Raw genomic sequence first — 24,090 nt, 5'->3', positions numbered from 1 at the left:
ATCAGACTAACTTTGTGGGTGCCAACTGTGAGTTGAAAAAAGCTATTACAGAGTGGAATTGGAGAGAGGTTTGTGAATAACTATTGTAGAAAGGCATTGAATGGAGTTTTAATCCTATGGCTCTCATTATGCAGGAGCATCGGAAAGTTTGATTAGTTCTGTGAGAATGTTTCTTAAAGGTGCAACATGTCAGAATCTCTTCCAACTGTGTTTTGTGAAGTTGAGGCTGTGTAGAACAGCAGACTTATTACTAAGAAGTCATTACACCAATGAACTGTAGGCAATGACACCTTATCATCTCTTGCTACTCAAGTCCTTGCCTATATTGCCTGCAGAAACATTTCAGCAGGATGATGCTAAATGGAGATGGAGGCAAGTCCAGTACATGCTTGAAATGTTTTGAAAGAGGTGAGATGAAGACTACCTTCCACAAGTTCAAAAATGACAGAAATGGACAGTTGCTAAGTGCAGTTTTAAACCTTGAGATGTCGTACTTCTGGTTGATGTCTCTGCACCTTGAAATTCTTGAATTTCAGTGTTATGTCCACCTGTGTGTCTGTCTTCCCTGTTTTCCAGATTTTGCCTCTTATGCTCCAGTATCCTCCATCCAAATCCATACCAGGTTTTCCTGTGAGCAGGGGACCATATAAAAGGAAGAGGAAGAGACGAAGGGCTCGGCTTAGGGCTCAGTGCCTCTTTTACTTTTTCTTAGGGCTACAGAACAGAGCTTTGACTTTGATGTTGTGAAAGCCGTTATTCTACGTGCTTATGAGTTGGTGCCAGAAGCCTATAGGCAGCCAGACACATGCAGAGTTTGCAAGGGAGTAAACTTGTTTTTTAGAAGTGGTGTAGTGCAAGCAGTGTGAAAACATTTGACCAGTTAAAAGAGCTGATTTTACATCAGTAAAAATTTTAGAGTTTAAAAATTCTCCTGGAAATGGTTGTTGTTTACCTGAATGAGCAGAAAGCAAGCATGGTGAGTTCTGCTGCTACTTTGGCAGATCAATTCATCCTAACTTACAAAACTGAGTTTGCTCTGTGTACCTATGTGACTATGAATCTGCCTAGTCCTAGTCCCCACAAAACCCTGAAACCACCATGAGCACCTGTTTCCTCTCCCACAGTGAAAACAAGGGAGTGCTTTTATTGTCATGAAAAAGGGTATATCATTGCATCTTGTCCAGCCCTACAGCACAAAGCAGCAAGAGCAGCTAAGAAAATAATTGCAATGAGTGTTCTACCCTCAGATATGTTTGAATATGTAGAACCTTCTTTTCAGCCCTTTATTTTCCAAGGTTCTGTTTCTCTCACCAATGATGATGAGGGACAATGGCCAATCACGGGATTGAGGGATACCAGTGCTGTTGTATCGCTGATATTGGGAAGTGTGTTGCCACTTTCATCAGACACATATAGTTTTAATGATGTGTTGGTGCAAGGTGTAGGACTAAGTATTAAGAGCCTCCCTGTACATAATCTGTAATTATGCTCAAGTGCATATTCAGGGCCAGCTAAAGTACAGGCGGTACAATCTGAACTGCCTGTCCATGGTGTATCATTCATTTTAGATAATGACATAGCTGATGGTATGGTGTTCCCTCTGCCCGAGGTAATAGAGAATCCTGTGGAGGTTAGTGAGTCTGCACAAGAGGCATTAGGCACATTTCCTGCTTGTGTTTGACTTGTGCTCAGGCACGGAAACTCAGTGACATGGTTTCCCTGAAAGGAACATTCATGTGTGATGTGCCAGTAGGTGATGATGCCCCTGTGTTTGTAGTGCTTGAAGAAAAAGTTGTGCCCATTGTTCCTTATTCCGAGATGCCAGATCTCATGTCGCAAAAGGAGCTAGCTGTGGCTCAGAGAGCCGACAGCACCCTTTTACATTGCTTCACCCTCACAGATAAAAAAAAGTATAAAAAGCTACAGGATATATTAGTGAGTATTATGTTGAAAATGAAGTGTTAATGCAGAAGTGGTCTTTGACTGACGCTAGTGAAGAGTGGAATGCAGTGATGCCAATAGTGGCACCAGCTAAATACTGTGCCCATATCTTATTTGTAGTACATGATCACCCATTGTCAGGTCACCTGGAGGTGCAAAAGACCACACAGTGGTTTTTAAAACATTTCTTTTGGCCACGAATCCAAAAAGACATAGTGAACTATTGTCGACATGCCAATTGGTTGGTAAATCAAACCAGGTTATTCCCCCTGCACCTTTGGTTCCAATTCCTGCGGTGGGTAATCCCTAGGAACGAGTTGTCTTAGATTGTCTAGGCCCCCTGACAAAGAAAGAGGCAGGACATCGTTACTTGTTGACTTTAATGTGCATCACCACTAGATACCCAGAAGTGATCCCTCTTCGTTCATTTAAATCTAAAGCTGTGATTAAAGCATTGATTAAGTTCTGTACTACCGTTGGCCTACCTAAATGTATTCAAACTGACAGAGGGACTAATTTCACCTCAAATCAATTTGCCCAAGGTTCATCAGACTTTTAAAAATATGCAGAGGTCTTACAGTGCTGAATATGTTGAAGATTGGGATGGTGTTCCTCTGCTCCTTTTTGCTATTTATGACACGGTTCAAGAATCTTTTGCACACACAGTGCGTGGTCCACTGAAAGTTTTATATGACCAATGGTTGTCATCCAGTCCCAAGAATAGTATCCCCCTTTGTGATTTCGCTGCCAAATATCTGCTTGATAATGGTTTAGCCATCCACAGTAACAGCCTTTGGTGTTTCCCCTGTCTTCTGGTTCCTAAACCTGACGGAACCTTTTGCTTTTGCATGGATTATCATAAAGTGAATGATATTACAGTGCAGAATTCATTCCCCATACCTCACATGGAGGATTGCATCCATAGGATAGGATCTGCTAATTTTGTAAATAAACAAGACCTCCTAAAGGGTTATTGGCATGTGCCACTTACTCCTCAGCTTTTGCGACCCCTGATAATTTCCTGCAGTACATGATTAGCTTGTTTTAAATCTAGACAAATGAGATTTTGGTAAGGGCAAGGTAGCATACTTTGGCCATCTGGTTGGCCATGGGATGATTCATTCTCTAGATGCCAAAGTCCAGGCTATTCTGTCCTTTTCTGTCCCAGACAACAAACAGAGACGTTTTCTGGGTATGGCTAGTTTTTACAGATTTTTTTTACAGTTTTTGTAGAAATTTTTCTAACAAATGTACTCCATGAGAGAATTCCCTTTCAGTAGTTTCCTTTGTGCTGGGAGGCTTTTGATGCTATTAAAGCATTATTATGCCATAATGTTCTGGCTGCGCCTGACTTCTTGTCCCTTTATATTGTAGGTTGATGATAGTGGCATAGGTGCTGGTGCTGTCCTTATGCAGGAGGATACCCAAAGGAAACACCCTGTTTGTTATTTTTCAAATACATTTGTAAAACATCAATTGGCATATAGCACCATAGAAAAAGTGGCACTTGCTCTCGTTAGCACTGCAGCATCTTGAAGTATATATTGAATGAGCACGAGCTGTTCCTGTACAAGCCATGAGCCACTCCTGTGCTTAGAGAAAGCATAAGGTGGGCTTGAACCCAGGTCAGCTAGGTGAGGACACCAATAGCTTACTGGGTGAACAATCATGCTCTAACAATAGTGGGCCCAGGTGCAGAACAGTTAGGACTTGCATTAAGTAAAACAAAAGGAAAAAACTAAACACCACCCCGAGCACGAAAAAGGGAGAACAAAGGACGCCACAGGAAGAAATGGCAACCCCGATGCACTGGGGAAAACTCAAACTAAAACTTCCCAAACAAAACCAGAAAACAGGGAGGAACTTGAATGGCTAAGGGAAGCCTCGGGAGAGAGACAGACTCGAGAGAGGAAAACTGGAGAAGGGAGGGGACGTGTAAAAACACTGACAGAGCAGAAAAGTGGCATAGCACAAGGGCTCACAGACCTCAATACCCAGAGTTACCAGATAGGAGCTTGGCTCAAAATTTTAGCAAGGACCCAGCACCAAATGACTGGGTCACTGGGCTTATATAAGGTCTAGCCCAGCTGTTGGGTGTTAAGCCTGATTAGTAGTGTTGTTGACTCGAGGCCTCCCTCTGTTGGCCAGAGGAGGCCTCAGCCTGGTGCCAACCCTTACAGAAAGACAGGGCGAGCAAGAAAGAGAAAGGGAGGGGTAAAGGAGACAAGAAGAGGGATCGGATGACCTCAGGTGACCAGCTTGCTGTCAAGCCATCATATCATGGATGATGAGCAGGGACCTTGCGTTGGGTGCCTGAAGACAGAAAGGCTCCAGTGTCTAACACTCCCCCTTTTAGGGCTAGGCGGTATCTACCTCATCACTGAGCAATGCCAGGGCGTTTTCAGTCCTATTGGCTAAATTAAGTACCTGCCATGCCAAACCATTAATTTTGTTAAGGGTATTATTAACTATCAAAGTGGGTAGGCTGGAATATGCCATCTTACCGCATATCCACATGATGGCTGCAGGTGCTCCAGTGCCCAGGATTACAGGGCCATTGCCCTGCAGTTACACACTGGTGGTAGGAAGTGGCTCCCATTCTGTTCAGGTGTGGGTTTATCTCTGTTTCTAACAGTGTAGTCATTGTATGTCATCTTTTTGTTTCTTTTTTGTTTGTTTTGTTTGTTTTGTTGGCCTTGGTCACTCCTGACGCTATTGCAGCAGATTCTTGTCTTTGAACACCAAAATTTGTAAATACGGTAGACCTTTGCTGTCACCTTTATTGCCTGGTTTGCATTCCATTATTCATTTCTACTGCTGTAACACTCAAACCACATGGTCTCCCAGCCTAGACAGGGTCGTAACATCAGGAAGATTTGACGTTGTGCCGGTAGGCAAGAGTTTATGAGAAGAGTAAAGGTCACAAACTGCTTGAACAGGCCAATTACAAAAATGTGTCAGTAGGTTGATGATTCATATCTAACCCTGAAAATAGAATAGGAAATATAAATATCTTTTAATTATAATTTGTGTATTACATAATTCTTGTAATTGTTATTGTGATAATGTGTGATGATGATTGGGGGCTGAGATGAGAGATTTAAGTTTGTTTAAATGTATTGTCACTAATTATGGTGAGCGTGGTTATGATTAAATATATTATGTGTACTGTCTGTTGTGTGCTTGGAGGGGATGTGTTGGAGTCTTATTTTCTGTTTATTGCTGTTTGTTCTTCATAATCAATGTGGTCAAGGCATGTTAGCAAGAACTCAAAATTACCTTTGCCACCTCTAATTCCAAAGGTGCATCAGAATCAACTCAAACCATTTTTAGTGCCAAAATCTTATAACAATCCTTGAAGAAAAACCCCTTTATTCTCAACAATCATGTATTATAGCTGCAAATATTTCTGTGGCAGCTAAACTACTCCTTGCTGTATCTAAAACTATTTTGGAATATGGTTCCAAAGTCATATAGCTATCTAGGTAACAGCGTAACTAACAATTAGACTGTAACAGTGAGCGCTAGGCACATTACGAGCGAAAAAAGTCTGGTCACAGAAGAATTAAAACACTCTTTTTTGTGTGATTTTATTTTCTGATTTGCAAAGAAAGAAAAGCTATAATTCTATTTTGCATTTTGTACCTGATTTCTGTTTCTTGTTATTGGATTTGGAAATAAAAATCAAGCAACCATCAGTTTTTCATTTTTAAATTCTGAAATGAAGAGATTGAATAAAAAGTTCACAGGACATAACGCATGTTTTCCATGAAAGAGTATGCACCTATTTTGTCAGAATAAAATAAAGAAGAAAACATGTTTTGTTATTATCTGATTTTTATTTCCAGTTGGACATGGATTGAAAAGAAGATACATAGATTTTTTTTATAATGACCTTTTGGGAAACAGCCTACAAAGACGTATACTGGAAAGAGTGGAACATCTGCTATGAAGTGAACTTTTCAGATGGGTTAGAACTACATATTACCTCTAATCACAGAGGAAGCGGTGCAAAGGGAACTGCACCAGAATGAATCAGCTTCTGTTTTGAGAATTTTAAAATCTGTAGGTCTGTGTTTTGTTCATGTACCTGACCCACACCAAAGACACACATTACCTCCTCTTCTGTGTTTTATTTGAACCTAAACAAATTATAATTGTAAGTTCCACATATAATATTTTTTCCACTCAAACTATTGTGATAGTTTGATAATTTACACTTAATATGAATATTTGGTTAACAAGTGGTAATAGGTGGCCTACTGACAATAAAAAAAGAATAAATGACAAGAATATTGACAAATGTCAAAGAAAGTATGTTTGTGTTTTACAAAGAACTGTAAAACAGCCCACCTGCGGGATATGCCACCCCTACATACATATCACACTTGCCCTGCTCCCAATCACCTGATTATTAACCATATTTAGTCAGTTTGTGGCTGTGCTCTTTTGTTGGTTCCTTTATTCTGCAATGGAGAATAAAGACCCTCCTTTACAATACTCCCGTCTTGTCACAGAATTAACTTTATGGGTTTATGTAATTATTATTTTCTCTCTCTCTCTCTCTCTCTCTCTCTCTCTTATATTTACAAGTTAAATCCCCATTAAGACTGCACTATTATACATATGTTAGTTAAAATTAATTATAAGATTTTATTATGCATACTTCAGAGAAAATAATTGTTAAATATTTTTAAGAAAATTTTGTAGGTAGTCTTATTTGCAGCCACAAGCTTTCCACAATATTTGATGGTGCTTCTATTTGCTTCATATATCAGGGAAGATGCCTGATGGGAATGTAGTGAGTGATCACCTAATGGGAGCACAGCGAGTGCCCTGGACTGGGATGAGCTTCTTTCATTGGCGATGGCTGCTCTGGGTAAGCAGCAGCAGGAGCACAGTGAGCTCCAGTCTATGGATGACTGCTTTGCCCACTCTGTGGACAGCCTCTATGTGAGTCCATGCACCCAGGCTGGTGAGTGCTGAGGCCCTCCATAGCCAGAGGGGTGTTTTGCCATATCACCATCCCTGAAGTGTAGAGTGGAGCTACTGATCCTTCTCTCATGTCAGTGATCATGCAGGGTGTGAGGGGTTTGTGGTCCAATGCATGGTCTAACTCTATTTCACTTACCAGCCCGGGCTGCCTGACCAGCCTAATGTGGTGATCATTTTCTCCCAACTCATGGGGAGGCTAAGGCCTGCGAGACTGTACTGGTATCTTGCTTCTCTCTGCTGCTTTCCAATTGAAGAGAACTGAATGCGGTGTTCCACCATCCGTGCTGGGGTAGGGTTTCTGGCTGAGCCCTGCTGTGTCTGAGGCAGGGCTCCCATTCAGCGGTGGAGTATGCAGTGGAATTCTAGACACTGGCTGGACATCTCCCATCTCAGCAATGTTTTGTGTGCCAGTGAAGTTGTTGCACAAAGGGCACTCTTCTCTTGTTTCAGCTGTAATCTACTTTGGAGCAGCAGGAAACTTAATGGACTGGATCTCAATGGACTGGAACAGGAAGCTGCTGCTGCTGCCCCCCCACTGCATGTGCATGCACTGGATGGAGGTCCTGTGGGCAAGGGACATATCACGTTACTCCCCATGTCTGGCTATACGCAGATACAGCCCACAACTTGCACAGTTATTTTTATTTATTCCCCTATCCATTCCAGCCAATCACACTAGGGCTCCCCTGGCTTACGTGCAAACGATCCAGATATTTCCTGGTCACGTAATCAGATCATACAGTGTGCTCCTTCTTGCTGCCTCAAAAGAGGGCCTTGCCTCTCCTGGTCACCTTGGCGGAGAGCCTGGAGGCACATAAAACCATCCCCATCCTTGTTCACTGCAAATAAGACTACACCATCAACCTGAAGAAGATAGCTGTCTCCCCTAGGTGCTGGGTCTACCCTCTCTCCCAGGATGAAGAGAAGGTCTTGGACCATTACCCTGAGGTTTTAGCCCAGGGTTACATCCACCCCTTCAACTTACCTGCTGTAGTGCTCTAGTTCCTGCTGCTGTTAAGCAGCTGAGGAAGGGGGGGGTCAGTTCTTTGCTAAAATAGACTTGCATAGTGCCCATGATCTTATTAGGATTAAAGAAGGCAATGAATGGAAGGCAATGAATGCAGCTACAGCACTTCCTGGGGTTAGCAAGTGGTGGTTCATCCAGTCCTTTAGCACCTTGGCTAAGCTCATAATGGACTTGTTCCACAGACAGGCAACCCCCCCTAAAATGGACCCTAGCAGTAACTGAAGCCTTCACTGCACTCATGAAGGCCTTCACTAGTGCACCAGTACTGCAGCAGCCTGATCAGACCAACCCCTCTGTTGTCAAATAGACATAGGGATGTAGGGGTGGGAGCCATGCTGTCTCAGCAGTCAGGGTCAGAAGCCCAAACATAAGCTAGTAGCTGCCTTCTCCCAGAAGCTGACCCCAATGCAGCAAAATTATGGGGTTGGCGACTGGGAGCTACTGGCAATGAAGATGGCCTTTGAGGAGTGGAAGCACTGACTGGAAGGAGCATGACACCACTTGTTGGTCATTATGGACCATAAAAAAATAAAATACCTCCAAACCACCAAGAGGCTAAACTCCAGCCAGGTTCAGCAGTTTGTGCTCTTCTCATGGTTTACATTCCAAGTCACCTACAGACCAGGATCGAAGAACATGAAGATGGAAGTTCTCTCCTCACAGTACAGCACCAAGGCATGTCCCACCATCCAAGAACCAGTTCTCCCCCTTTTTGCTTTGTAGGGGTTATTAGCTGGGACCTCAGTTGTGACATTGACACAGCAAACCCTTACTGACCTCCAGGCCGGCTTTACGTTTTGCCGCAATGTCGCACATTGCTCATCACCTGGGCATACGCTTCACTAGGCTCAGGACACTCAGGCTCCATGTGTACCTCTGAGCTGTTGGCAGCACAGTCCTGGTAGCCAGAGATGCAAAGGACATTGTGAAGCATGTTGCATCATGTGCAGAGTGTGCACAAAGCAAGATACCATGCACACCCTCAACCAGTAAGCGACTTTCCCTCCCAACGGCAAATTGTCCCTGGTCTCACCTGGCTCTTGATTTTGTCACGGTCCTCCAGGCCTCTGAGGTAAACATGGGCAATCTCATAGTTGTTGACTGAAGATGGTCTTGAAGATGGTCTGGTTCAACCCCCTCCTGATGCTTCCTACCGTGCTCAAGATAGCTGACTTGCTCTTCTGCCACATCTGAATACTCGAGTGGCCTAAAGACACTGTGTCAGACCAGGTATTTCAATTCACTTCCTGGGTATGGCGGGAATTCTGGGGAAGTTCAAAATAATGGTAAGCCTCACCTCAGGCTACCATCCACAGACTAATGAGCAGGTGGAGAGAGTGAACCAGGAACTAGGGAAATTCCTGCACCTGTACTGTCAAGAGACCTGATGCTGCTATCTTCCCTGGGCAGAGTATGCCCAGAATTCTCTCTAACATGTGGGTATGGGACCCACGCTCTTTGAGTATGTCCTGAGATTTCAGCCCCTGCTGTACCTGTGGAACTCCCCAACCTATGACCAGCCTGCTGTCCAGATGTGGACTCACAGACGATTGTGAAAGGCCATTGCAACTTTCAAGAGCAAGGTGGAGCAGACCCCTATCTACTGAGATCAGGTGTGGGTAGCAACCAAGGATGGTCAGGGGGGAACCCAATGGCAAGCTTGCCCCCAGTATGCAGGTCTGTACACCATCCTCTGCCATATAAACAAGGTGACCTACAGGGTTGGCTTGCTGGGCAGCTGCTGTAATATCGTTGGCTTTCCACATCTCTGCCCTGAAGCCTGTGGTTGTGGGATCCCTTGAGGAGAGCAGTGGTGCTGCCAGATCACCACCACCACTGGTGGAGCTCGAGGGGAGTCCAGTGTACAGGATGAGTGCCCTGCTAGACTTGCAGCAAAGAAAGAGGCAGCTGAGGTAACTCGTGGAACGAGAGGGGTATGGCCCAGTAGAGAAGAGCGGGGTGCCTGCCTGGCTCTCAAATCCTGGATCGTGACCTGGTAGCCTACTTACTTCCATTGGGTGCACCAGCCTAAAACAGCTCCCTTTCACAATGCGTTAGGCACATCACCCGAAGGACACCAACTACACACACACACACTGCTCCTCCCAATGACTTGATTATTAACCATGTGCACCCTTGCCTAGTTTGCCTTCTTTGTTTCTCATCTTATTTAAAGCCCACAGGTACACTTATCCAGTACTGTACATTGCTCGCCTACCATTAGCAATTATCTGTTTCTTTTATTTAGACAGCTCACTGCTGTGATCTTTTGTTTATTCCTTTATTCTATGATGGGGAATAAAGACACTCCTTTTCCACAGTTGTGTCTTGCTCCCTCCCTCCCAACATCACAAAATGAACTTTATTTATTACTTTAAATTATATTACTATTATTTATATATAGTTTTACTACTTAATTCCTAAGGATTAAGACTGCATTATTATTCATGTTTTATTATTTTATTATTCATAAAATTATTTGTAAAGATTTTATTATGCATCTTTCAGAGACAATTGTGTTAAAGAATTTTGAGAAACATTTTGGAAGTAGGCTTGTTTGCAGCCACAGGCTTGCCACAATGTTTGATGGTGCTTCCATTTGGAAGTATTCGCTGGATATGCCAGGGAAGATACCTTACATTAATAACTATCAGTGACTACACTATACTTACTCATAAGAATACAACTCATCAGAATTTGGATCTGGTGAAAAGTATATAATCAATTGTACAATTGTTTGTGAAGACTTTCCTGTAAATGTATTAAATGTTGTGAATGTTAAGCAGTAAATAGAACAGTTGAGTTGAATACAGTGCAGGAAGTTGCAATGCAGCTTTCTTACAGTGAGTATTAAATGTGATCAGCACATGCAGCCAATAACCCATTTAAGCTAATGCATAATGAGCAATGACTTCCATGTAATTCACAGAGACAAATAAAAACTTACAAAAATAACTTTTTTTGTCTCGTAGAAAAAATGAAAAACTACAAACATTATTTTGTGTGAACAAAAAAATACTCTATATTTATACCATTGCTTTATGAGTGACAATAACACTTTCAATTATGCTGTACAATTTCTAAAGTGCAACTTGATATTGCAAGGTAAGTCATTCTCATTAACATCATTTCAGTTTACTATGTGACATCAACAGGCAATGAATTTCCTTCCTGCAGAATCAGTTGTGGGTGTAAAAAAGTGATTCCTCTTTGCACAAATGCCACTCTGACTTTGGTGACTGCAGGGAGGCTCCTGTGGTAACAGGCACTCTTCTCAGGTATGTTGGATAGGGCCTGGAATTGTTCAGAGGGTAATTTGTTTCAGAGTTGGGCAGTGGACCCTTTTGGCGTTCTGTCTCAGCCCCCACAGAGTCCTGTCTGTGCCTCTCCACACTAAAGTCTTTACAATGTTCCAGAATGTTTTTTTTCTTAGCTTTTTTCCTCTGAATCTCAGGGAGGATGGGAGAAAAAGGCCTGTTGCCTTCACAGCAAAATGACAAAGAGGTTTTCTTGAACATGTGGGTGGTTTTATGAAAAATCCCTTCCATTTCTGTTTCTACTGGTTCCTCTGTTTTTGAAGTGCGTGGTGAACAGATCTCTGCACTTCCCCATGGGGCAGGTTGGTTCTGTCCTTTACTGTCCTTCACAGGGGAATATGGCTCAGCAGTGACTTTATTCTCAGTGTTCTTTAGCTGCCTTACCCCTATGGTGTTGCTGAAGTGCTTGTTGTCATGCATGCTCAGTAGTGCTGCAGACTTGCAGACTTTAGGGCTGTAGCGACAGCTCCGTCCAGTATTGAGTTTTTCTAAATGTTTTGCCTCATGGCTTTTTTTAGTGGCAAGGTACAGAAACCGTTGTGGGCAGTAGGAACAACGGTAGCGTTTCTCAGTGCTCAGACTGCAGGCTGCCACATCCGAGCTGAAGCAGGAGCCATTCTCTGTGCATCTCTGGCACATAAAGTCACCATTTTTGTCTGTGAATGCTAGATCTGCACTGGGACACTCCTCCAAGGGACATTGTTTACCACATATCTTGCAGTGAGGCTGATGGCAGCTGACAATATGCATGCTGAGGGAGGTTGGAGTAGAGAATGAGCTGCTACAGCTGTGGCATGGGAATGCCTCCTTTGGGCCGTGACTCCTTAGTTGCCGCCTACACTCAGAGCTCTCTTCTGGAATACTTTCTTCTGAGCTGCGGCCAAACTGTATGAAGTCATCACCATCTGGTTCAGGTGACAAGGGCTTTGTATAGAACTGTACAGATTTCATCCTTTTTTGTTTTGATCTTAATTTTTTGCCTTTCCTTTTAGGTTTATATTTATAATATGGACGCCATAGTTTGTCATTTTCAGGATCATTCACATCATCATATGGCTCGTTTTCTGTAACCGATGTTGTAACCTCTGCCCGTAAGCGCAAGCTTGGGCATCCTATACTGTTCTGTAGTGGACTACTTTGATCCTCAACTTTTTTCCAGCTTCTCCTCTTTTTCTTCTTTGGGAACAGCTTTGAGCCTTTAATTTTGCGCCGAATAATGGCCTCATTGCCAATTTTCACAGTTATCTGGCACAAGGGCAAGACTTCACTGTTCATAGATGGACCAGGACAGGCCGGTTTGGCAATGTATGTTTCCGTTTTTCCAGCAGGACTGAGGCTCTGTGGTAGTTTCTCTGGCCGTGGCTGGAACAGTTGGTTAGCCATTGCTTCAATGGTTTGTGCTGCTGCTGATAATTCACTAAGCTTACTCAAGCCCTCAAATGAGCAGACAGGTGGTATGTTAAGGAAGGGCAAAACATCTCTATTTGTGGTGCTGCTGTTCTGTGTATGAGATGAGTTATTTTTGTGCATTACCATGGAGGACTCTGCATTTTCTTGTGTTGTCACTGAGGATTGGTACCCATAACTGAAAACAGGTGATCCAGTGCCCTCGAAGTTCTGTAGTCTATTTTTTATAGCATTATTAGTGGCATGCAAGCCTCCCTGTTGTGGACAAGTCACAATCCTGTCAGCTGTTAAAGCCAATTCTTTATTTTGGTCACATGGTTGGTCAAATGTAATACGAGGCATTTCAGAAGCCACCATTTTAGGGGTTGCCATGAAAGTCACAGGCATTGAGAATAATGACTGACCACTAATGGCACTGTCTGCCACTGTAGGATCTGTACCTTCCAGTGAAGCAGCTGGGGAATTGGTGTCGAGTACATCAGAGAAGGACTGTTCATGGTTGCTCATGCCCTCAGAGTAAGTTTGACTATAAGACTTGTACCTTTTCTTTCTGAACTTCATTGGTAAAAGTCTGTAGAGCTTTATAGGATAAACACTTCCCTTCAAACCACCATTAGCTGATTTTTTATTTACTGCCAGACGTGGGTCAATGCCATGGAATGACTTCTGGTGGTTCTTGAGAATGTAATAAGTCATGAATGTCTCCAAACAGAAGATGCATTGATAGCGTCGCTCACCTGTGTGCCAGATCTCATGTTTGGTACGGTATTCTGCTAGAGCAAAAACCTTATTGCAGTAATGGCAAGGATATGCTCTCTGCCATGAGTGCACATTCTCATGTCTTTTTAGGCTAGACAAAGTCACATAGGCTCGTTTGCACATGCTGCATTTATATGCCCGTTGACTGTTTGATTTTGCAATTCCATCTAGAGGCGTTTCCAATGGGCATGTGAGTGTGGGATCCATTACTGGAGGTTCCTGTCTATCAGGAATAGGGAAAACTGTATCATCCTTTCTGAATGTATTATTTGAGTCTAGACTGACTGAATCCTTTTTGCCATTCAACTCCAGCTCTGGTGGGCCTTTCATACACACCTGTTCATGATTGTGCAACCTTTTTAAGTGCATGAAATTTTTGTGGCAATACTTGCAAAACAAATGACTGACAAATCTTCTGTTGTGGATTTGCATGTGGATAGTGAGAAGTGCTAAGTTGCTGAAGGCCTCAGTACATTGCTGGCAGTGGTAAACTGAAGCAGAGCTTATGTTTTCAGGAATTAAAGAGGGTGGATCAGCATCTTGTGGGGGTGTAACCTCAACTGGAGCCAACAAGTTTGGGGAAGAACCACTCAATGCAGCTGGAGACTGCACAATAGATGAAGGGTCAGGAACAATATTTTGTACCACAGGGCTTCTACCGGGATTCTGAATGGATACTTTTGTTTCATCAGATATGGAGGTTGTGCCTTTGCGGTGGATGTGGCGCTTCTTAAGGGGACCAATTCTATTGATGGTGAGAGTCTTAGATGGTATCACTACAGGTCTGATGTTGCCTTTATCACATAATTGTACCCCCTCTTTGAGGTCAGTACTTTGATGGCCTTGGCTCACGGCATATGAGTGTTCAGACAGGGCATGTGTGGGTTCAGTCATGGCATAGTTGGGGTCACTTTCTGTTGAGGGCATGCCTGGTGCTGTGCAGACAGATGGATGGTTACTTGTGTCTGGTGATTGGGGACCATTGTTACTCAAGTTCATTGGGGTAAACGGGTTGCTAATTGCTGCCACTTCTGTAATAGAGAAAGCATTAGTTATTCGTGGGCCTTTAGAACAGTCCTGTTCCTCAAGCCGTTGCGTCTCCTTCTTCAGTGCACAAGTTCCAGACAGTTTTAGCTGACTAGAAGAGCTCTCTGAGTGAGTACAGGCCAGTCTTTGGAACACCTCAGACTCCTGAGGTGTCTCTAGTAGCTTCTCTAGAAAGGGGATCCCTAACCTTTTCCCAGCAGCTACCAAGTTCTTGTTGTTCTCTGTGTTGGCTGACTCCACCCTGGAAGAATACATGAAGTTGAGAATGCTGGCAAACACCTCAGACTTTAGGTCTGGAAGCTCCAGCACTTGGCCAGACATGAAAGTGTCTGAGGCTGTGAAAGCATTGTGGAAATATCCACTAGTGGCAGCCAGGATGTTCCGGTGAGCACGGAATTTGATGTCCTCCACAACAATAGTGACATCGCAGAACAGGCCTTGTAAGCGTTGTTCACTCAGCCGAGTGAGGATTGTGCTGGGGTAGGAGTTTTCAGTCATTCCATGAGTGCTGGACTGGACCACCATCATCTGCAGGGAGGATAACAGAAGAAATAATCACAGTGTGTAGAGTGTTATAGAGTAATTCCACAATTATGTTTATTATTTCTCATAACAGTAGTTGTATAATAGTATTATATTTTTTTATTTGTGCATTTAGTTGTGCATTTTTAGCTTGAGAAGAAGTACGTACATAATAGACTGTAGACTGATGTGTAAAAATGGAAATTATAACCAACCATTTCGAATTAAAACCACAGCACAATGTGTGAATATTTTCTGAATCAATAAAAAGAGATGAGTGCTTTCATTTAATTATTAATATTTTCAGAGCATTCGACATGTAAATTGCTTGCAAATTCATATAAACTCATACCACTTTATATTGTGCATTCATATTATTCTTCCCCAAGTGTGCAACATTTTTAAAAAGACATTGAATTAGTGAATTAAGGTGCATGAATCAATGTTTTTCAGCATACTTGACTACAAAATACACCTTATTATGTCAAACACTAGGGGGCAGCAACGCTCAGACATTTGAATCTATATGCAAACTTCTAAGTACACATCACTAAATGTTTATCAGCTGACTACTTGCAGAGTACCAGTCAGACCAAGCCAAGATACACCAAGTCTTTACACAAATGAGCCTCTTAAATGTCTTTCAACTTTAAGAATTATGGTTTAAATAAAGAAATGTAAGGCATTTGAAATAGTTTGAAATATTTATTAATAACACGAGGAAGGGATTGCAGAGTTTTGTTTTGTTTTTTTATAGCAAAAACTGACAGTTCACTTGATTCAACAGAGTAGCTCTTACCACTTAGCACCATGTAACATTTTATCAAAACTGATGGAAAGTTGTGTATATCCAATCCAATACTACTAAGAAAAACTGCTATTTTAGTACAACTGTTTCTTTTTATCTACTGTATCTATCTTGGTAGATGAGATGTTTACTCAGACAGAGGTAGACTGAGCATGTGCTAGTCATCTGGTTTAGAAGCAAACACCTGTGGGAGTGTGGGAGTTGCTGCTCTGGGCATGGAGACAGAGTGCAGGTTTCTGCTGTGAGTGATGAGTACTATTAGAAAGAACATGCTCAGAAATTCACTCATACTCTTTTGTGTGTGTGGTGTTCTTTTAGATAAATGGTGTATCCATTCCCTAACAGAAGTCTCACACATGGTTTGAGTAGACAATACATTGTTGTTTAGGAACACAGGGAGTAGCAGAGTGATAAGGAAGAAGACTTTTTCAGAAGTCTGTTGTTTTCCTTTTGATGGTGGTCCTAACTAATGAGAGTGAGAAGGTGTGTAAGACAGCCACTTTGAGGGCCATAAACTTTAGAGGTTAGCAAAAGATAGGTAGGCTGGGACGTTTCAAAATACTGTAATGGTGATCCTTTGCTGGAACTGAAAACAGTCTTCACTGGGACTGGAATGATGCAAGTAAATTGTCTACACTCTTGGCAGAACACTGTCTTGTTTTATGAAGTGGCATTTTCAATTTAAAAAAAAAATCATTAGATCTGTTTATTTCCTTCCACAGAACACATCTCTAACCAGAAGCTGTCTTTAGGAAAGAGCCCTTGCCTTATACACAGAGATAACATCATAGTCAACCTGCTGACTCAGCACTTTCACATAAATGAAGGTCAGTCTGTCTCTCAGTCACACACTCTGCAAGATCACACATCCTGTGGATGTGAGAGAAGTGGGTCAATAATTCTGCATTTTCTTTATGATGTGCAGGATACAGGAGAGATAATGAGAACTGAAGTGAGTCTCTCCACTGTCATGTGAGTCATGCATGCCTTCAAGTTTTATATGATTAAAGATAGATGGCTTGACAAAAACATGAAATGTTTTAAAGACATTTAATTATAGCCTATTTTTGTTGTGCAGGTATTTAATTTATAAAAATGGTTTCTACAGAGATAATGTAAGGTGATTCATTTGAAAATGAGTTTACCATTATAATACCCTTCATGCTTAGATTTAGAAAACAATTCAACAAAATGAATTAAGACCTCAGAGTACATGAAACTAATACATAAAACATGCCAGTTAAATGTCACATTTGAATTATATAGTCTCCTGCATGTTTTAACCACTGCTCCACATCAAATTATTAAGAAATAATAGAAATAATTAACTACCCTAACCATCACACATGTAAAATGTTTCTGATGAGCAGAACTCCAGTCAGTCACTGCAAACCTGGTTGCAATTATTTCTCTCGGTTTATTTTTCTCTCTGGCACAATGCATATTACTTTTTTTGTCCCCTTCTTTGTCACATTCCTTTTGTGTCATTGGTCTTTTTGTCATTCTTCTCTTGGATTTCTGTCTTTAAATTAGTTGTTTCTCTCCCAGCCAGAATCTCACAAATTAGCTTTTACACCTGTGGTCATCTGCAGCATGATGGCATTGCACTTAATCTCCTATGTCAGTGTCATGGTGCAGTAGAAGTAGCAGAGTGCTCATTTCCTTACCAGCTGAGCAGCCATTTTAAAACCCTGATGGGAGGTAGCCTTGCTACAGGTAAAATGGCTGCCAATGTACTGCTACTTTAGCCATCAGTTCATATTGCTGTCAACGACTGAGTTGCATTAAATTTCAAATACATTGCTTTTCGATGTTTATTACTTTTCAAGAAGATGAGCTGGTTTAATTTGTATGCAGTTGGTGCAAGCTAACAAATGGTTATTGTGCAATACATATTGCTCAAAGGGAGTATAAACTACCAGCAAAGCTCAACACAGCAGAATTACACAGCAGAAAAAGCCACAGTCCATCCACCCACACAACTCTGCAGCCCGCATTGATGAGGTCTCGGACAGCAGTGTGTGACCAGCAGGATGTCTTATGGTTGCTTTTAATATACATTTTCATAAATTAATAACATTGTATATTAATTTATATAGTCTAGCCACTGCACCTAAGCTGCATTCTGTATACATTGCTGGAGATGTTTGATTACTATGGGGTGCTGCTAGACTTGTGGGAGAGACCGAGCTTTTAATCGGTGCAAAAACATTTGCTAGTCTCTCCATCTAACAGGCCTCCGTTGTCATGGCAACATGCTGTGGCGCAGTATTTATTGTGCATGAGCTGATCGGTGGACCATGCACCGCCCCACCAGGGAATTTGTTATAGCTCTGCTGAAAGCTTCGCATTAAGGAACCATATAGAATTTAGCAACACAGACAGAGTTGCTGATCGGCTCTGTGTGTTTAAGACTGTGTGTGTGTCTCATCTGCAGTGGAAGCAAAGCTACTGGACTGCCCTTTCTACTTGCAGTGTGAGCTTGCTGCATCTGTTCCTGCGATGGCGGCGCTAATCTGAGTTGGTAACCCACTTTTTAAAAAACACTAGGATTGCATTGTGTTTGTTGTTGCTATTCATGCTGTAAATGTTTTACGTAATGATTTAATACTGTTTTGTAATACTTCATAATACTTGTTGTTTTTTTGCATTCGCAGAAAAATTCTTGCTCATCAATGGATGTATCAGTCTAGCCACACCCTTGTTATACACCCTGCACAACAGCAGCAAAGTGAAACACAGTTATTCAGAGTAGCATATGAATAAAAATAAAATCCCCTTTCCTACCTCAGACAGAACACTGCGAAACAAGACCCGCTGCCATGTTCTCATATGAGCTGTCTAGTCATACAAAGAGCCAGAAGCTCATCACTGAGCTCTGCAGCTTAAGTCCTAGCAATTTCTACAGTAGCCTGGAGAAAAGGAAGCATGCTGAACATACCTTTATTTCTGTTCATCAGAGAGCGTGACGAGGCAGAGTGACAGTGCAACACATCACACTCTCTTCCACTTAAGGGTGAAAAAAATGGTTTCACAAACTGCAGACGAAATTTTTTTTTTGAGAATGACTCGTTGCTTGCTGCTCAGTTCTCCTCTCACAGGATCTTAAAGTCTCTTTCTCTCTCTGTCTTTCTTCGTTTCTCTCGTTTTCTGTATCTCTCTCTCACTCTCTTATAATGCCATGCTATCAGTACCCTCTTTCCGCTGGGCTCCTGGTCCAGTGGTGGAAGGGTGGCATCCGCTCAGCTCCCTTCTGCTGGTGGTGCCTGCTGGAGCTTTTGCCTCCACTGTGTGGTTTATAAATAGGTGAGCACTGCTGCTCCTTAGCCGCCTGAGCACAGGCACGCAGCTGCAGAGTAGCAACTTTAGACACCATGGCTGACAGACAGCTATGAAAGAGGAAGAGCAAGAGACACAGACAGCTGCAAAGCTAATGTCAAAAGCACTTTTGGTACAGGGAACTAAAGGAGAAGATAAGGATGGTAAAATTCAAAGCAGCTATACTCCTGCACACTAGGTGGATATGTGTTAGCAGCAGTGCAAGAGCATAGTGGCTTTGGGATTTCCAGAAGTGCAGCAATATGGTGAGATGGGTTGCTGCAAATTTAAGATGGAAAAAAACAGTGCATACACTACATTTGCATACACATGTATACATGCATGACACTCTTTGTCTCATTCTCCCACATATTGTTTTCTTTTTTTCACACACATAGGATAGCACTGCAGGCATTTTAATGCATATTTTAATGCAGCCAAGCTGCATTAAGCAGAATGAGATAGAGTATGAGAGAGAGAGAGATACAGTGAGAGAGAGCATGAGTACATCCTCTGAGCCTGTTTCTCCTGCTGCTTGGCTGAAAGAGGAAAAGGGGGAGTGTACTATAGCAATGGCAAGGCAGAGCAATGGGAGAGGAGGAAGATCATGTGAAAAACAGGAGCAAAGGGTGAAAGAGAGGGAAAAAACAAGAGAGGAAGATGGACAGAAGGATGTTACTGAGGAATGAGAAAGAAGGGTTAATGTAATGAAATATAATAAAAGGATTTTGCTAAAATTAAAAGATGAGAGGTATATGTAGACCGGAAACAAGTGCACTGCAGAGAGAGAGAGAGAGGGAGAGGGAGGAAGTTACAGTGAAGAGGAAAAATATGACAAAAGAGAAAAGACAGCATATAGAGAGGTTGTAATCAGAATCCCAAAATCCCAATTAGACTGATAGAACAGCACTGCAGCAATATAAATACATACAAACACACACACACACACACACACACACACACGTGTGTGTGTGTGTATCCCAGTCTCTTGATTATATTTTTCAACCAATTGTTCAGTACTTATCTACATATGTTAAAGACTGTTCACATTTTCTAGAAATCCTTCAAAGAACAAACACTACCTGCCAACTCTATTTTTTTCAGTGGACATTAAATGTTTATACATGGTTATCTCCAAGGAAGATAGTTTGAGAACATACATATATATATATATATATATATATATATATACACATATATATACATATATATATATATATATATATATATATACACACACATATACATATATATATATATATATATATATATATATATATACACACATATATATACATATATATACATACATACATATATATATATATATATATATATACATACATATATATACATACATACACACATATATATATATGTATGTATTTCAACTCTAGCCAGGGCTTTAGACTGATTGTATTATAGTATTATTAACTCCTACATATCTATTCTCACATAGATATGTATTTGATAGAGACAAAAAAAAAACAAAAAAAAAACAGGCTCATAACAAATGTTGATAGATGTATTATGCATTTCACTGGCTGTAATGGAAAAAAAACTAAGCATTTTTAAAAAGAAATCATCATTAGTAGCAACTGAAATGTATAAAATAAAAAACAAATATTTTTAAATAAATTGACTTTTTTTTTTACACTTTGCCCTGAAAACATTCACATATATATTGTTACTTAATGAAAAGTACATTAAAAATAGAAATGGTTAAAAATGTATGGGAATCTTCATTAGGCCAGTCCAGTCTAATACTGATTCCTTAAATTCATCCCAAAATCCTTAGATACATCCCATAGCTTTATACATTTTCTCAGACAACAAAAGCTGCTGCATTTTCTATATGTATATTCTGTGTGTATTCGTTCAAATTCATAGTAATGTATTTGTGCAGTGTGTGCATGCCTTAGATGCATTGCTCGTATAGGAAAATTATAGGATGCACCACAGCAGAGACAAGATGTGACTATACTACTTAACGTGCCCCCACAGGGAATTTGTTGATGTCTGGAGTTTGAGACTAATAAAACATACAAACTCAATGACACATATGAACTCATATGACATATAAGAACTCTAAAACACATTTTATACATATTTTAGCACTGCTGTAGTGATTCTAAAGTGTAAGGCCAGTGTTATAGGTTATAAAATGGGTAATATGTAGTTCTATTTGATTTTACATGTAATAGCATTCTTATGTGTGTGTGCTCTGTAGATGTACTAGGTAATTATCCTGGTAAAGCTCTACCAGATCTGTACTGCATCCATCTGCAGGTTGTGGTAGTTTAAACAAAGGCCTATCTATTTACGGTATGTTCTGGCCATGTTATTTACTTATCCAATAACTGGTTCTTGAATTTTTGGTCCTAAATAACAAAGACCCACCAGATGAGGTTTGTTCAGATGACTAGGCCAGATTTTTCTGCAAAATCCATTTTGTGACTGTGCATCTCCAGTTATATGATTAATATATTCAAATATTTAGTATTGTGGTTCAGGTTGATGGAGCACTGATCGTAGTGAGTAGCTGAAACATTTCCTCTGACACTCTGTCTATGATTTTCTCTCACCCTCACTTTAAAATACTTTATCTCACTTTAAAAATGCACATATTTTTGTTAAACACTCTTCGTATTCACAGAGCAGATAGCAGTTTTTACTTTTACTTTGGTTCATGCAGTACATGGTACTCATCAGTGTTATGGTAGTGAACTCTGAGGTTTTTAGTGTGTAGCTGTTCATGTCCACACTTTGCTGGTCCTAATCTGTTTTTTTTATGTTGTTTCTTTTTAATTTCTAAATGGAATATTATTTGGTCTTCCTCACCTTACCCAACCAACTCATTTAAAATAGTTCTGCTTACTTTCTTACACGCCAATAAATTTGAAGCTATTCAAATTGTTTAAGCTTAGGTGTTCCATGTAACTGCAACTCTAATAATTGTTGCAATAATTACTGCTGAAATGAAACATTTACAAAATATAAATATGTTCTAAAGGTGCTATAATTGAACTTATAGTAGATTAGTACATTGAAATTGAGTACATTTAAATTGTGTGTCACTGAGGCCTTGTCAATCATTACCAAAAAGGTATTTTTCTCCAAGGATACATTTTAATGCAGATTTTGTCATCAAAATGCACTTAAAGCCCAAGTTTGCACATAAGGTTATTTATAGTTAAATGCAATGATGAGTAAACAACATTAAATACAATGAGTGTTAAATTAAAATTAAAAATATGCTTTTCAAATCAGAAATCATGTATGCTGACTACAATTCATATGTAGCCTGCTGACTGTGCTCTCAGAAACCTGCATCCTGAAATGAATGCCTCAAAGCCCTTGACTGAATGCATTCTAACTGCAGCATGTTAGCTTAGGATAGCACGTACATTATGTATGTTACCAGGAACGAATTTTTGGAATAGAATTGCCAAATTGCAGTTATTTGTCCCTAATTATCAGTTAGAATCTAATTTAGCCTAATTCTGCATTCCAGTAAAGCAAAGCCCAGTAGATTTTTATTGTACAGGTAACTCAGGTTGTGGGTAAGCATTTTATCTAGCCTATACTCAGCTACCAGCTTTTAAACCACATTTTAGTTAGTAATGAGTCACAGATCTATGTGAGTTGAAGCTTCACAGAGCACTTTAGCTTCCACCTAATGGTTGCTCTCAAATAAATATTGCTAGTTAGCTAACTCTGTTAGCTAAGGATCTCTCTAAGTTACTATTCCCACCCTATCACTCACTTCCTGTTCTAAACAGGAGCAGCATTAACATGTTAACACTAGCTCAGCCAGCCTGGAAAGAGGGCATTAGCTGAGAGGAGTCCTATGGATTGTTGTGCCAAGTCACCCTAGTGATAAGATCACTCTCTCTGTCACCCGCCCAAGGTTGTGATACAGCAAGAACATACAAGAACAGGCACACAGCACACCAGTAAGTCCTGTGCCTGTACCAAGCCCTTCCTGTTTCCAAATTTAAATACTGAATATTGTCAAAGCCAAACTCACTGTCACTACAGAGCACAAATATTAACATAAAAGTATCAATAACATCAAACACAAACATCAAAACAACAGATTTCTTACACATTGAAGTTATTTAAGTTGTATCTAGAAATATGACACTGCCTGATTAGATAGCCAGTAAAATGACTGACTTGGAATATAATTAGAAATTCTTTACCAACCTGCAGTTTGTTCATTTTGCTGTTTGTGACCAGGATCACATTTCCTCTGTTCCTTCTCTCAGCAAATGCAATTCTTGACGTGAGCTCAGCGTGCAGTACCACCTTGTGGTCATTATGAAGATCACAGAGAGGTTTTCACCGTAACTTCAGCTCCTCCTGTCTTTACAGATTGCTTTGTATATTACTGATAATTTCCTATCCCTGACTGGTTTAACCTTACTGGTATTTTGCATTATTAACCTGTGGGGTTATGGGGGAGGGGGGTGTCTCTATCTATCTAGTGATTATGCAGAACAGATAAAGCAGCTCCAGCATCTCTGTGGGCTCATTTCCAATGTCAGCTCTAAACCAAACACACACAATTTCAACTTTTCTCAACTTTTTCTCGGATTTTCTCAGTATTCCCTCAGCAAATTGCAGATGTGAACACTCAAATTGCATACTAAAAAACAATACTGAACATTTATTTTCCTTTTTTTCTGTGATGCACCTTGGGGGAGAAGGAGAATGAGATCTAAAACACCATTATAGAGGCAGACAAATACTAAAAAAGTATTAGCTGAAGAGTTCAAATATCTCTTCTGATCTTCCATCTCATACCTAATCTGCTTTTTCCTTTTCATATGGTTATTCTTGTGTCTGGGTTCTTATCTGTCTGGCCTGGTTTGTTTGAAATGGACATACCCAGTCCCTTTAATTGTTTTCTTTTTGTGTGTGTGTGTGTGTGTGTGTGTGTATGT

At 40.8% G+C, this 24,090-nt stretch overlaps 1 protein-coding gene across 3 annotated transcripts; it reads right to left on the bottom strand.

Moving 5' to 3' along the window:
* Positions 1 to 10,665: 10,665 nt before the first annotated feature.
* zbtb38 (zinc finger and BTB domain containing 38) lies at positions 10,666 to 23,442 on the bottom strand. Of its 3 annotated transcripts, none has more exons than XM_027026354.3 (2): positions 23,351 to 23,442; positions 10,666 to 15,021 (listed from the first exon to the last, which is right to left on the bottom strand). In XM_027026354.3, exons 1-2 carry the CDS (start codon positions 23,363 to 23,365, stop codon positions 11,143 to 11,145), a joined length of 3,894 nt encoding a protein of 1,297 aa, XP_026882155.2. In that variant the 5' UTR covers positions 23,366 to 23,442; the 3' UTR covers positions 10,666 to 11,142. The 3 variants fall into 3 exon arrangements, with proteins under 3 accessions (XP_026882155.2, XP_026882157.2, XP_026882154.2); XM_027026356.3 differs by lacking the exon at positions 23,351 to 23,442 and adding an exon at positions 18,765 to 20,288; XM_027026353.3 differs by lacking the exon at positions 23,351 to 23,442 and adding an exon at positions 18,611 to 18,739.
* Between the last annotated feature and the right edge of the window lie 648 nt (positions 23,443 to 24,090).

Source organism: Electrophorus electricus, chromosome 6, assembly GCF_041902795.1.
Source record: "Electrophorus electricus isolate QZ-2024a chromosome 6, ASM4190279v1, whole genome shotgun sequence".
Taxonomy (NCBI): domain Eukaryota; kingdom Metazoa; phylum Chordata; class Actinopteri; order Gymnotiformes; family Gymnotidae; genus Electrophorus; species Electrophorus electricus.
Note: the sequence above shows the minus strand (reverse complement) of the source record. Positions and strands in the feature narration are given on the sequence as shown.

Coding starts and splice junctions, on each gene's coding strand:
- zbtb38 (XM_027026353.3), bottom strand. CDS start 18,655: ATGAGAACATGGCAGCGGGTCTTGTTTCGCAGTGTTCTGTCTGAG. Junction 15,022..18,610: donor TTCGCAGTGTTCTGTCTGAG/GTAGGAAAGGGG, acceptor TCCTCCCTGCAG/ATGATGGTGGTCCAGTCCAG.